At 35.8% G+C, this 15,871-nt stretch overlaps 1 protein-coding gene across 1 annotated transcript in view; it reads right to left on the reverse strand.

The window, feature by feature from the left end:
- TMEM67 (transmembrane protein 67) overlaps nucleotides 1-15,871 on the reverse strand; it is a 53,572-nt gene that overhangs the window by 23,013 nt on the left and 14,688 nt on the right. Inside the window, exons 8-18 of the mRNA XM_090282806.1 lie at nucleotides 13,854-14,008; nucleotides 13,630-13,738; nucleotides 12,821-12,907; nucleotides 12,453-12,518; nucleotides 10,598-10,754; nucleotides 9,665-9,788; nucleotides 8,288-8,393; nucleotides 5,790-5,846; nucleotides 4,670-4,768; nucleotides 2,852-2,950; nucleotides 2,511-2,597 (exon numbers count right to left, since the gene is read on the reverse strand). Coding sequence (XP_090138932.1) covers nucleotides 2,511-2,597; nucleotides 2,852-2,950; nucleotides 4,670-4,768; nucleotides 5,790-5,846; nucleotides 8,288-8,393; nucleotides 9,665-9,788; nucleotides 10,598-10,754; nucleotides 12,453-12,518; nucleotides 12,821-12,907; nucleotides 13,630-13,738; nucleotides 13,854-14,008 — 1,146 coding nt within the window. The remainder of the gene's footprint in view (nucleotides 1-2,510; nucleotides 2,598-2,851; nucleotides 2,951-4,669; nucleotides 4,769-5,789; nucleotides 5,847-8,287; nucleotides 8,394-9,664; nucleotides 9,789-10,597; nucleotides 10,755-12,452; nucleotides 12,519-12,820; nucleotides 12,908-13,629; nucleotides 13,739-13,853; nucleotides 14,009-15,871) is intronic.

Consider the following 15,871-nt stretch of genomic DNA (forward strand, 5'->3'; position numbering starts at 1 on the left):
TTGTTCCCCTCCATCCAGCACTCCCCATTCCCTCAGGCAATCTCACTCCCATTGTTCATGTCCAAGGGCATGATTTTTTTGGCTACTCCATTTCTTATACTGTACCTTACATCTCCATGGCTATTCTGTAACTACCTATTTGTATGTTTTAATTCCTCACCTCCTCACCCATCTGGCATCCATCAAAACACTTTCCATAACCATGATGCTATTTCTGTTCTTCTTGTTTGTTTTTTAGGTTCAATTGTTGATAAATATGTAATTATTGCAATTTTATTGTTCACTGTTTTGATCATTTTCTTAAATAAGTCCCATTAGCATATATAATAATGGTTTGATGATGATGAACTCTTAGTTTTTTCTTATCTGGGAAGTTCCTTATTGGCTTTTTGATTCTAAATGATAGCTTTGCTGGGTAGAGCAATCTTGGTTTTAGGTCCTTGCTTTTCATGACTCAATATTTCTTGCCAATCTCTTCTAGCCTGCAAAGTTTCTTTTGAGAAATCAACTAATAGTGTTATGGGAACTCCCCTGTCAGAAACTAAATAATTTCCTCTTGCTGCTTTTAAGATTCTCTCTTTATCTTTAACCTTTGGAGTGGGCCACTTTGCATCCATCTGTGCTTCCTGGACTTGCATGTCTATTTCCTTTACCAAATAAAGGAAGTTTTCTTTCATTATTTTTTCAAATAGATTTCCAATTTCTTGCTTTTTCTCTTCTCCTTATGGTACCCCTATGACATGATTGTTGGAACACTTGAGGTTGTTCCAGGGGTTGCTTATACTATTCTGGTTTTTTGGTTTCTTTTTTTCTTCTTCTTGCTCTAATTAGCTGTTTTTTGCCTCCTTATATTCCAAATTATTTATTTGATTCTTGGCTTCATCCACCCTGTAAATTGTTCATTTCAATTAGTGTATCCTTTATTTCTGACTGGATCTTTTTTATGCTGTTGAGGTCCTCACTAAGTTCCCTGAGCATCCTTATAACCAGTGTTTTGAACTCTGCATCTGATAGATTGCTTGTCTCCATTTCATTTAGCTCTTTTTCTGGAATTTTGATCTGTTCTTTCATCTGGGCCACATTTCCTTGTTTTCTTGTTTTGGCAGCCTCCCTGTGTGTGCTTCTATATATTAGATAGAGCTGCTATGATTCCCTGTCTTGGTAGCATGGCCTAATATAGTAGGTGTCCTGCAGGGTCCAGTGGCACAGCCTCCCCTATCACCCAAGCTGGGTACTCAAGGGCTATCCTTTGTGTGGGTCGAGTACACCCTACTCTTGAATTGAGCCTTGATTGCTGTTGGCAGGTCAATGGGAGGGATTTAGTCAGGCCAATCAGTAGCAAGGACAGGCTGTAACCACTGACCTCCAACCTCTGCCCTCTGTGAAAGATCAGCTATGCAGGGGCAGGGTGGTGGTTCTCTGACATGGTCTGTAGCTGTCCAATGGGTATGCAGGCAGGTCCTGGAGTTTCCTGGGTGGTGCAGACCAAGGTCAGATCCCACCTGTGTTTTGCCGGGGGCCACCCTGCCTGAGCTATACAGAAATCTGAGATGGCTGCTACTTGTGCTGGGCTTGGTGATTCCCAGGCAAAGCCAAGTTGTGAACCAAGGTTAGTTGCTGCTAGTGCTGAGCCTGGGGGCCACTTAGCAAGGGGTACAGGGGCTGTGGGCTCAGTGAATTCACTGTTGCTTATTTGAGAGAATTTAGGAAGATTTGAAGCAAGAGTCAAGAAAAGCCATTCACGTGGAAAAGCCACTATTAACAGCTATAATTTGGGTGGGACAGAGCCTTAGAGGACATCCAGGTAGGGAAAACAGTGTTAGCCAGGTTATGGAGCCTCAGATATGGCACCTACTTGCCAGCTCTGTGGCTCTGCCTGCCTTTCTTTCTGGGAGAAAGCTGCCCCTCAGCTCTCGCCTTGATGCCAGACACTTCAGATTCTCCCTATATGCCACTGGTACTTTTCAAGCTGCTACCCTGGTGCTGGAGCTCAGTAGTTAGTATGAGTAAGTTTGTGTGTGGTTTCTTTAAGAGGAATTGATTGGGACTCTAGGAGTTTCTTCTACCAACTCAATGCCTGCTGGTTTTTGCAGCCAGAAGTTATGGGGACTTACCTCCCTGGCACTGGAACCCTGGGCTAGGGGATGTGGTGTGGGGCAGGGACTCCTCCCTCCCGAGATATCCCCCTTGAATTTTTATCCACCACATGTGGATGTGGGATCAGCCCGTTACACGTTTGTGCCCTTCGTACCAGTCTGGATGGGTGTGATTTCTTTAATTCTGTAGTGCTTGGACTTCCAGTCAACTCAATTTCTGACGGTTTATAGTGATGGTTGTTCTATAATTTATCTGTAATTTTGATGTGGTTGTGCAAGGAGGCAAGCAGTGTTTACCTATGCTGCCATCTTGACCGGAAATCCCACCAGAGATTTGAAAGTACTTTAATTGTAAAGACTTACAAGTTTATCAGCAGGCCTTTAAAATTTTTTAACCTGTCCTTTGAAACTTACTTTCAGAGCAAAAGCACATCCCACATAAGTAACAAAACGTTCTTCTTGAGCCGGCATTGGTAGCAAAACAGAAACGGACTTCTGTGCCTATAACAAAAATTACACCATTAACTACAACCATATAACGTTTTTACTAAGCACCATTTATAACCCAAAGAAAGCATAAAAGAGGGAGGTGGTAATGCTCCTAATACATACAGAACACTCCAGAAATGGTGAGTTCAGCACTTGCCTCCATACTCTTAATCAGAAATACCCCCAAATAAAAATAGCTTCTTTATAAAGACACTTACCAGTTATTCAGGCATTGACATTCAGGTTAAATTCAGAAACTCACTTACTTTGAAGAAAATAAGCCAATAAAGGCCTGTTCCCACAGTGATGATAACAAATACATTGGCCAGATCACCAGCATAGTATACCAAGAATTTCATAACTGTCTGCAATTTAAAAAGAGTATAGCTGTTATAGTCAATATATTTATACTATGCCTTTTAATAACATATTCTCTACCAGTTTCTCAAGCTTCCTGTTTGTATGCATGGATCAGTTAAAACAACCAGCCAGTCCTAGACACCTTTGAGGTCTTTAACTTCTGGTTCGTTCCCAATAGCCTCTGTCTTATTCAACCCTTCTCATCCTTGACCATCTAAGAAAATTAGAACTGCTTCCTAATTTTCTCCTAGTTTGGAACCCTTCTCCTCAGTATATCCTCCATAGTACCACCAGAATTAGCTTTCTAACATGTAAATTAGACTTTGTTACTCTTCCTCAGTGACCTCGCACTGAAATATACAAGGTCCTTCACAACCTAGATCAAAATTAACTTTTTTAGCTTCATCTACCAATTCCAACTATTAAATGATTTGCCATTCCACACTTTCACCTCAAATATTTTGTGGAATGAAATGGGTATTATTTCATCAAATATTCTTTCCTTATTCTCTCTGGCAAACTCTCATGAGCTCTGAGGGCAGAGACCATGTCTGTCTTTGCTCAATATCACATGTCCTAGTACCGGATGGAGTGCCTGACACTCAGACAGTGGGCCTCTAGTGACTATCTGTATATACAGATAAACCAGTTTACAGTCCACTTCTCTGGGAAGCCTTTCTAGAGTATCCCAAAAGATAAACTAAGGCCCACTCCTCTGGCTCCTTGGCATATTGGCTTGGGAGTCAGGAAGCTACCCCAGCACAAACAAGCTAGTGTGCTGCTTTTCTCATGTTCTTAATTGGCTAAATGGAAATATAACCTATTACTGAGTTGCTATAAAAACTAAATGAGTAGAAATTTTTTTTAACATCTGCCACAATTTCATCTGGGAAAAATGGGAAACTAATAATAATAATAATACTCAACTTCATACAGTTCTTATGAGGATTAACTGACTTGTAAATGTAAAGCTTAAAAAAGCACCTGGTGCATAGTAAATATTCAATAAATGATAGATAAAAATAAAAACAATATATTTTAAAAATTAAGTGAGAAGTAAAACTACAAAGTTAATAGAATAAAGTATGGGGGATATGTTTTGAACTTGAGATAGAAAAGGCTTTTTAAAGCAAGATCCTAAAAGCACATAACATGCTGTGATATGAAGAACTATGCAAACATGACAACAGCAAAATTGTTTCTGTTAAACAAAAGAACACATAGATAAAATAACAGACGAGAAGACATTTCAGCACCAAAAACCTAAAGGAGGTTCACATTTAGCAAATACAAAAAAACTGTAAATAAACAAACAAACAAAAAAAATTGGGAATCTAATAGAAAAATGGGCAACAGATATAAGCAGGCATTTCAGAGAAGGGAAAACTGAAATGACTAATGAAGCATATGAAGAGTCATCATAGAAATAAAAATTAAATCAACAATGATATACTACTTATACCACCAGACTGGCAAAAAATGGAAAGGCTGGCAAAACACCAAGTGCTGGTGTGGATGTGAGAAAACAAGAACAGCGCTGCAGGTGGGAATGCAGGCTGGAGCGCAGTGACGTGGGAAGGAAGGGCGGTATGCATAGACCTCTCTAGTTTTATACCCCAGAGGAACTCAAGGCAAACTTTTTACTCATCCACTAGCTGTGTCTTATTAGAAAGATATAAAATAGTCAAAGATAAAAATATACTTAAAAACTCCTGAGACCGTACCTGTAAATCAATCACAGGACTCCCAATGCGCCTCTTCCACCCCGCTGTCTTCAAAAGAGATGATAAAACAGCTAGCCCACCCAACACACCCAAAGCAATCTGAAGAAAAAAAAAAATTAGAAATTTATGTAATTTTCCCCATCAATGTTCAAAAATACTATAAATAGAAAGTATAAAATAGTGGTGGACAGTATGTTCCAAGGACACAGGAGCCAAATTGAAGGGACCCCCAATGGCCAAATCTGGAACAATTTGAGCAAGAAAATAGATAGTAATGGATTATAATCACTAGAATAAATAAGTATCCACTAGTCCATACTGATTTAAATAACTCAATAAATAAATCAGTGTGGGCAAAAGAACAGCTCCTCTTTATAATAGAAATCCAATTGACAAATATAGAAGAAATTATTGAAATAGAAAATCATCATCACACAATTATCACAGTAATACTGTTTACAGGCAAGAGTCAATGGATGCTAAAATTAGAGGGCAAAAAATTATAAATGAGATATCTGCATAATCTCAAAGCATGTCTCCCCAAGATATTTATTATAAATGGCAAAATACAGTGAACTCTGTAGATAACTTCTTAGCCATATAATCAAAGTTAACATCAGTAATCAGACATAATGACATTAAGTACCTTCTGATATGATTCACTGAGAAGGGCACAGTATCATTTCTGTACTATCTATTCTAAAACTACATTTAATCATGAGAAAATATCAAATAAACACAATTGAGGGCCATAATAATCCACCAGTACTCTTCAAAAGTGTTAGGGTAGGTCATGAAAAACAAAGAACTGAGGAACTGTCACAGATCAAAGGAGACATGACAGCTAAAAGGAATATGCAACCCTGGACTACATCCTAAAACAAAAAAAGATGAGCAAAAAAAATTGTGAAATTCAAATAGTATTTAGATTAGTTAATAGGATTGCATTAATATTAATTATGATCACTGTATTATAGCTATGTAAGATGTAAATATCAGAGGAGGCTAGGTGAAATATATAATGCAAATCTCTTTACTTTGACAACTTTCCTGTCCATCTAACGTTTTTTTTAATTAAAAAATATGCTGCAAATATTTCAACAAGTTAAAATAAACTCACATCTGTCTGGATATGTGCTTCTCCTTGATTCATTTCATATTTGACTGAGAAAGAAATCTGATATTCAAAAGAAAGCAAATTAGCCACACTGAAATTATATAACAAATTTACTTTTACTATAAAAATACATTTGTAGCTGGATTTTGCCATAAATGCCATATTTCTGAACTATCAATATAACTAGAGTTGACCCTTACACATAAATGGATATCTTTTGGGGAATTATTCATGCTGTTTAAATATCGCTTTTGAATACACGTTAAGGAAAGCAGGGTTCATTAGGAGCTAGGTTAGGTTCATTAACAGCAATCAATCCAAACTAATCATATTTCATTTTCTGATAGGTTTCTGTAACTGAGGAATGTGACAGGTCTTACGTATCAAGAATTCAGTAACTGGATCAACAATCACACCCTTCGATGGGCTAAACAAGAATTGTAGGAATACCACTATATTAAGAGACAGGAAGAGAAAGAAGAACCAGTAAAAGGTAAGGGAAACAGCACTGTTAGAGGTAGGAGAGACAAGATACCCAAGTCTTATCATGGTTACAGAATAAGGAGTTTCAAGAAGGTCAAGAGTACAGTGTCAAATGTTGTATAAATGTTGAGTTAAAGAGATAAAGCCAGTGTCTGTAAAATTCATTACTAACCTTCACTGAAAGAGTTTTTCAAAGAAGGAAGATGGCAAGAGTCAGACTGCAAATGATGAAAAAGTGAGTGGCTGGAAAATCAAGGAAATATGTATGATAGCGAGTTGAAAAGGTAACAAGACTGAGGAGACATTTTATTGTTTGGTTGTTTCAGTTTGTTTTTAAGATGAGGCAACCTGAAAAGTGTTATAAGGAAAGGAAAAGGACTAATAGGGAAGCTGGCTGAATAAGGAGTTAGGGTTGAAACGGGACACTGGAGAAAGTCTGTAAACAAGTAGATTAGTTTTAAAAAGGAGGGAGGGCCCCTTTTTTCCTTAGAAATGGAAATAAGATACTAGGAGGATAATGGAACTCAGGTTCTTAAGTATGAAAGAGGAAATGTGAGGAATTTCATATTAGATGGTCTCGAGCTTCATAAAATGAGGGAAGGTCATTTGCTGTCGTTGAGAGAGCAGATGTGGATGGATGCTTAAAACTAATGTAGAATTTTTACAACAGCTGTCACGAGATAAGAAATAATGAAAGAATGGCACATTCTACAATTAGAATGAATTTGAGGTAGACTTTGTCAGTAGTTTCATGATTCTCTCAACTCTTTCCCTTATTTTCCAATTTGTCAGGCCTTAGTTTGGAATATTTTAGACAAGAAAAGTACTTAAAGATACAGAAAAGTTTTATATTCAAATAAATATACTTATACTCTTGGTTACCCAAGAATGATCACTTCAAGAAATTTTAAACCAGACAGTCTTTTGTTACTAAGCATATTTCTGGATTTTCTTCTCCTCTTATTACAGTGCCAAGGCAATGGGAGCCAATTTTAATATTGGATTAGGTAACACAAATAAGGACATAAATCTTTCAGAGAAAAGATATGTTATGTGCCTACTTTTTGCTTAATGAAAGTCTAAATCCAATAGTACCTGAGTTCAAGTACAAGCACAACAGTGAGGCCAAAAGCACTGGTTGAAGAAACTAGAACATTAAAATTCAGAAAAGTAAAATAGTGGAAATTAAAAGCTACTATTGAGTCTTGGAGGTAACGGCTTCTTATCCCCCCATTTTTCATTTCCAGAGAGGGAAAGGGATAACCATTTACGCTCTCAGAGGAAAAAGTTTAGAAGGATTAACTCTGGTTTGGATCTCTATCCCTCTCTCATTTAAGCCTCTTCAAAGCAGAAATACTTTACCAACTGGGTGAGGTTGAGAGAAGGAACTAAGTATGGATGGCTCAGCCTTTTCCAGCCTCTTTCTCTTAGGTGTAACCTATCTTTAGGGTGTACATGGTCTCTCTTCCGTATAAAGACCCTGCCAGGCAAGGGAGGCCTTTAGTTCTGCGGTTAAGTTTAACTGAATTGGAAAGTGGTTGAAAGCCTACTTGGCTGCAGGTTCAAACTGCATTCTCCAGTTCATTTCAGCATTACTTGTTATAAAGTTGATCATTTTAATCTCTTTCTGCCCACTGAAGTGTGTCTTCAAGTGGGAAAGACTGTCCATTGTAAAATTTGAGTTCCTCATTTGACTAGGCAAAGAGACAAAATCTGAACAGAAGCAAGGTGGCCGAAGAGAACAGCAGCAGACACTCCACTGCAGCATACCCTAGCATCCTGAACAGGGATGCCCAACTGTTGGTAACGCTGTCTACTAAAAACTTAATTCTTGCTTTTTTTCTCAGGATCTCTAAGAACTCACCTCTTACCATTATTAGTAAAAAATAATTAAGACTTGACAATATAAAGAAATGTGTTTATGTAAAACTTGAAAAAGGACGAATTGTCTTTTGACTACAATGTAAGCTACATCCCATATTAATGCATATAAAGGCACTGATTAGTAAGCACCTCACCTTCACAGACTGGCTGTTGCGATCTTTGATATCAATGTCACTATAGCCAATGGTAATTAAGGGAGGGTAGATATTTCCATTTTTTGTATTGGGTACAAGGTGGATGCTGTTTAAAAGAAAATACACTTCTCATTATAAGTACATCTGGGCCCTTAAAACATATTTAACTTACCATTTCTTTTTAACTTGGACAGTTTTGGTGATCTTAGAACCAACCAGTTGATAAGGACTAGGGAAGGTTAAACATAAACTAATGATAAGAACACAAGCTCTGTTAAGTGGTTAAAACTTCAATATTAAAATAAACCCTCTGAGACAAATTAGAAACTCTTCTTGATATAGGTCCTATGAAATTTACAAATGAAATCACTGAAATACTATAAACCATTTTTGAGAACTACTCAAATAAGAAGTGGTACATAAAGCACAGAGAAAGGCAGATAAATCCTGATTTTCAAAGAGAAAAATGAATTCTTCACAAAGTAATACGTCAGCTCTGGTGCTGTTTATAGTGGGGTACATTTTGCTGAATTCAATGTATTAGTGATGTACAGTTCGTAAACTCAAAAAGGAAACTGCCAGGCTCCTAGGGCCAGCATGGTTTCACCAGGATCAAGTCAGGCTTGACTTGGTTTGATTTCATTTTTACTAGGGATACATTAGCAGGTTGAGGGAATACTAAAAATAGTACATTAGAGTTTCAGCAAGATACAAGACAAAGCTTCTGTACTGCCTATCTCATCAGATTGCTATGAAAATCAAAATAAAGTAACAGTAAAAAAAATAATGTATACTGGAGTGTGAGGCTAATGTAAGATGATAGTGCTGTTTTCATCAGCATATTCAAGATACAGATCATAAAATATTGGAATGGGAAAGTTGTTAAGGTCTTAAGAGAAAGGAATCTCACACTGGAAAAGAGAGAAATAAGGACTGAATGGAACAATAAGGGTCATCGTTAAAGTATACTAAACAGAAAGAGGTGTTGAAAGTTATCGGGCCAACCTAAAACAGTAGCTATTAAAGGAAATGAAGATAAGAGGAGGCCTGCTTATAGCAATCACCTGGCAGGCTCTTCCTAACACACCTATTCTGCCCACTAATATTCACCTTACCCTCCACCTCTCAACCCATTCTAATTCAGCAGGTTTAGAGTGAATTCTGACAAAATTTGCAAGCTCCTCTGTTATAATTCTCTTCTTGGCTCCTCACATCTATTGGCATAAACTAATCTACAGATATCTAAAATAACCTTATGTTTTGTTTCAATTTAGTTGTCCTTATTGTTTTCATTTGCTAATTGCTGGTAAACACTTTCTTTTATGACATTTTGCTGTATACTCCAAGCCTAATTTTGTGCATAAGACATTTGTTTACCTCAGTGATATTTGTGTAGCAATTCGAATTAACCTTGGCTGATTTCGTAAGTCATTTTCTCGTCCACTTAGTGCATCCACTAAGAAAATGCGCCGAGTCAGAAGCCACTTCCCAGAGTTACTGTCTTTTAACATAAAAAGGAAAAAATGGCATTAAAAAATATCTTCAAATTGTTCAAGATGGCTCTCAAGGAGAAGCTTACTGCATAAATTTAAAACACAAAAATAGTACATTTTGTTTTAGATAAGATGGTTGCAATAAAAGCTATTGCTGTAAAAAATTCCTACTAGATTCCCCTACCTCATTTGAAAGTTTTCTGATTGTCTAGACTTTTCATCAGTTTGGAAGAATTTCCCCTGCAAATTACCTGAATAAGCAGAATTTTATAATATGGGAAACAACAAAATAAACTAATTTGTCCAAAAAGCAGCTCTAGGAGAACTTGAAGGAGCCCCAATTTACAGCTCTATTAATTTTTCTCATTATACACTTTTAGCAATAATATAACTGCTAAACAATAAGCTGGACAATTTTGTAAAAATTTCTAAATATACCAGCAATCTTATTGTTTTACTTTTTAGCATGCTATTTAAAACCATATAGTAAGAGAGACTCTATGACCTTTCTTGTAATCCGTGGTTTATTAAATTACCAGGTTGGTTTGCTCTGGCTGGTTTGGCTCAGTGCATTGAGTGCTGGCCTGTGAACTGGTTCGATTCCCAGTCAGGGCACATGCCTGGGTTGCGGGACAGGTTCCCAGTTGGGGGCATGTGAGAGGCAACCACACATTGATGTTTCTCTCCCTCTCTTTCTCCCCACCTTCCCCCCTCTCTAAAAATAAATAAATAAAATCTTTAAAATAAAATTATCAGGTTGGTTGACTGATTTATTGGGTTCAGCTCAGAGACATAATGGTATGTATGGATGTCTTACCTTGGTTCACAAATATTTTATTGTGTTGAAGATTTAGGTTTAACACAGGCACAGCCCAAATATAGTGCTGCTGATTTTCATCAGTATACTCAAGGTATAAATCATAAAATATAGGAGTGGGAAAGTCGGTTAAGATCTTTGAGATAGGAATCACACACTGGAAAGTAAAATTAAAAACAAAAGCACCCCAAATGAAAATTACAAGCATATTTATTATCTTTGAAAGCACTTTCTTTAATTAAAAATAATAAAATAACTTTAAACTACCTTGTTTACATGCATTTCCATGTGCCTTCCAAAACATGAAGGCTATAAATATGATTTTTTTTTAAATAAGGGCCCAAAACACCTAACAGTAAGGAACCGCCTGGCTCTTGTTCTACAACCCAGCTGAAGAGGGTATGCCTTCATTCTCAACATTAAGGGTACAGCAGTGAAAAGGTTTAAAAACTCCTCTCTGTCCTATGGGATGAGGTTCTAATTCTTTCTCCTGATGTACAATGCTGGCTATAATTTGACCTCCCTTATCAGTTTATGGTCCATTCATACTAATCTACTTGCAGTTCCTAAATGTGCTATGCTGTTCTATGTCTCTCTAACGTTTCTGCCTGACACTCCCTTCCCCACTATGTTCTCCTGGCAAACTCGTATTTATTCTACAAGTCCAAGTATCACTAACACTTTGAAACCCTTCTCTACTTCCTCACAAACTGCTGATGCCCCCTTTGTGCCAATGTGGCACCTTGTCCATACCTATAGATTAACATCATATTCTTGGCCTATACAGCTGTTTTCTCTAGTATGCTGTGAACTACTTGAAAGGCAGCTAAGTTCAATGGAAAAACCATGTTTTTAAAAACTTAACAGAACATTGGCTACACAATTTACTTGATGCAAGACCCAGAGTAAATAACCTAAACTCACTGAGCACCATTTCCTCATCTGTGAAGCATTGAGAATATGTATCTCACATAGGCATTTCAAAGATCAGATAACAAGGATAAAATGCTGAGTACACACCAGCGGGCATTTTAACAAGTGTTGATTCTTCTGGCTATGGGAGACACATAATAACTTTTTTTTTTTGCAAGTAAATATATAATTCATTTCTGATAATAAAAGTAAATTCATGTTCATGATAGAAAATTTTCAAAATATATATATTTTTAAAAAAGACAGTTACCTATAATCCCACAATCCAGACATAACCACTGTTAAAAATGTTTATTTTCTTCCAGTGTTTTCCATGATAGTATTTTTCATCATGGCTTTAAGAAAACTGGAATCACGGTTTTGATCTATGGTGTGTGTATATGCATTTAATCACTAAGTATTTTTGTAGACTAGTGAGTATTTAAATGGCTCATAATATTCCTTTGTACCATACTGTAATTTCGAAATGGATTACCAACAGAAGGAAGGTCAGGGAAGGAAGGAGGAAAGAAAGTATGGAGGAAGATAAAGGAAAGCATTTTTATTTGTTACTGGGAGGTAGATGGAGAAGAAAGTAACATTTTTATTAGTCACTAAAAACAAAGTAATATTTTTACTTTATTCCAAAACGCTGAGAAGTAGACATTATTTTTAAGACCTATATGCCTACAAGCAAATCAACAACTGATTATGCAAATCTAACACTAGATGACATATAAGACTCTTAAGAGGACAAGGTACTTACTCTCTTCATGTTGATTAAGATTTTTTTATAGCCAGATGATAAAAATTATGTCTATCAGTGAAATTCTTCAATACTATTAAAAACATTTCCCGTTTCAAACATTCAAAGATTATTCAAACTATGTTAATGTGAAAAATGAAACTAAAATACAGACTGTTTAATACAGCTCAAACTTACGTTTTGTTGGTAGGTTGTTCCAAAAGAATAAGCAGCATTTAATCTCGTTTCTGTGTCTGGACAAAGCTAGAGCAAAAGAATACAACCGATGTTTGCTTGGCTTATAGTAAGAATTCTCAGGTCCCTACATGAATATATACTTTATATAATACTTATTTAGTATATTAAAGGTATGAAAAGTTAAGGGAGCATTTTTGTTATAAATTAAAAGTCATAACTTAATTTGGTTTTAAGAAATTCCAATTTAAAGCACAAGAAAAAAAACAAACTGTAGCATGCAACTGATGCTCCATTCGAGCAATAAACTAGTCTTTTCCTCAGGCAAAAGTAAGGTACTTTAGTAATTCTTTAGCTAGAATCATGCTCACCTGTAAAACACCACCTTCTAAAGTTTGCCATTTGAGAAAATTTCCTTTTACATCATAGGAAGCAGCAACAAACTTCAGTTTTGTATTCTGATTAAAGAAAAACAAGAATAAAATAGTCATATACTCTAAAAGCAATATAATAGTCTATAAAGAAATTTTCATTGATGACTGATATTTCCTTTTCCAGAGATCAAATATTAAATTCAATTATGTTTACTTTGAAGCAAGATTAATCTAAGTATCTCTATGACTGACGTCACTTAAAATAAATGGACCTTTTTTTTGGCATGAAAACCATTGTTTCAGAATTGAGGAGCAGTGCTATAAACAGATAAGCTTCTTCCAAACCTGTTAAGTAAGTAGGGGGTTGGAGGTAAAGGAGGAAATAATCTTATTACTTCTTTCTACAAAGTCAAAAAGTTGGAGGTGCGAATTTGGACCTGCGAAGTGCTGGTCCTAAATATGTAGAGACACAGAGGGACTGAGATTGTTTCGCATTTGGTGATCAGAACTATCCCTCCCAACCCCACAAGTACTACTTACTGCCATAATCACATAATCCAGACATATGCATATATGTACTCAAATAAGAGAGCTAAACTCTATATTGTTTAGTTCCTATGCATAGCTGATACTTAGATTTAGGTTAGTAATTAATTTTTTTTTTTTTTTTTTTTTTTGGTTTTTCAAAGTAATTAACTTTTTAAAAACACCCTAAAGAAACAAGAATTATGACTAGTAATATTCTTATTACTTTTTCAAATTGTAAATCAGAATGTAGTTATCTTTTAAAAATATAGTGCTTGTACCTGGTTTTGCCCTTTAAAACTGAAATTTGTAGGAAGAGGTGTAGTACTGAGTACTTGAGGTGCTAATCCTAGCTGATCTCCATAGAACAGCCATGGAAGATTCTGTCTCCTACAAACAATTATAATGTTTTAATAATGGGGAAGCAACATTTATATTAATATTTGTGAAAGTAACTGCACTGAATTTGGTCAACATGACAATTCACCAATCAGAATATCCCTACCAAAATGAAACAGAATGAACAGTGCGCAGTCCAGCAGTATTTTCAAAGACAAACTGAAATAGTCGACATGCGTCAAAAGTAGCAGAGTCGTAAGAATTCATGTTCATCACACACATATTTCCGAGAGCTTGGCAAGATGTTAGATTAGCATATACCTACAAGAGAACAATAACAAAGAAATGTAACAGATTTTAATACCCTAAATTGATATAATAGATTATGCTTGGTTTTAATTTAACCTATTCTACCAAGTATTTGTTTTGGGTACTTTTACTTTTCGATATCCTTCCTCTAGTGTATGTACAAAAGAACTTTCCGTATGGCAGAAGAATAATGTGTACATTTTAATTGTAAATTTTAGGCTGAAATAAAGACAAGCAATTGAAAGAACTAACTAAAACCTTAAAGCATAACATTAAAAAAACTATTAAGTAGATATTTGAAAGAATAATTTGTTTGGATATTAGATCTTATATAAATATAAATCTAATCCATTTTTTTGAGCTAAGTAATTTGTTTTATGAATAACAAAATAAGATCAATTGTTGAGCCTTTCAAACCTCTCAGTTTTCCCTATCAGAAAAAGGAAACTCCATTTCTACCTTATTCAAGTCAAAACACTAGAGAGCTTTTTCTCTCTTCCCATTTTCATCTCATCAGTAAATCATGTTGACTCAATCTTCAGAATATTGGCTTAGCCAAAAAGTCTGTATGGTTTTTTCCACAAAGTAAGATACATTTTTCATTTAAGCCAATAACTTTATTAATCTGGATATTTTGAGTAATGCCTCAATTTGATCGCTATCAGCTTCGACTGGTCTACCTGACCGTGGAGGACTGTCCAGTGATCTCCAGCATGAAACTTCACAAAACACTTTTGACATATTTGATCCGTCATAGGACCTTCTCCATAGATCGCACAAATCTTCTTTTGCATTTTAGTTGCATTTTTTACCTTTCTTGAAATAATAAAGCACGACATGCGAAAAATGTTGCTTATTTTCTTCCATCTTCAATATTAAAATGGCTACACAAAAATTCACCAATTTGGCAAGTTTTTTTTTTTTTATGCACGATATGACAGTTGTCACAATACAATTTAATAAAATTGTTTCAAATGAAGTTTAAGACAACTAAGCAATACTAGAGCCATCTTACAGAAAAAACCAATTGGACTTTTTGGCCAACCCAATATAAACAAAGTATATCCAAAAGTATATCTCATTTCTACAATACTGCCCCTGTCCGTGGGTCAACTATCCCTTAAAAAGAGTACTCTAATGCTCTTCTAACCGGTCTCCCTGTTTTGGTCTTTGCCCCAACAAAATCTCTTCTCCATGCATTTAAAATCTGAAGTTCCATCATGTCTCCCTTTGCAGAAAATCCTTCGTATCTCCCTTATAGTAAACTCCAGGCCCTAGCCACAGCCACTCCTTTCATCCCTGAACTCATTTTTCCACTGTCCCTGCTCACTCTAGTCTCTTTCCTGTTTCTTAAGCATGAACAAGCCATATGACTCCTACTTGGGACCTCTGTATTTGCTGTGGTCTCTGCTTAGAACATTCTTCCCTTTACATGACTACTCTCACTTCCTTCAGATGTCTAATCACATACGACCTTTTCAAAGATGCCTGCCCTGACCAAACTATGTAAAATAGTATCCCCTTCCATTCTCTCTGTTCTTTATTCTGATTTATTTATCTTCTTGGCTCTTAGCATCACCTGACATTTACTTAAGACTATAATTCTACAAGGGATTTTTTTATGTCTTTTTTTGAAATACAAAACATGATCTGAAAACAGCCAGGCACATAGTAGGTAATCAATAAATATTTATTAAATGACAGTATGAATCAGTGTCCTCTAACACCAAACTTCAGCCGAGTAAGTTTAGAGACATTTCATTTGTATATTACAAAATATGAAATGAATAAAATTTTCTTTACATATTCTTTTTCAATCCATTAGAAATGGTTTATTCTTCTTACAGACTTAAGGAGATACATCTCCTTAGAGAG

The sequence above is a fragment of the Furipterus horrens genome, unplaced genomic scaffold (assembly GCF_987537825.1).
Source record: "Furipterus horrens unplaced genomic scaffold, mFurHor1.1.pri manual_scaffold_7, whole genome shotgun sequence".
NCBI lineage: Eukaryota > Metazoa > Chordata > Mammalia > Chiroptera > Furipteridae > Furipterus > Furipterus horrens.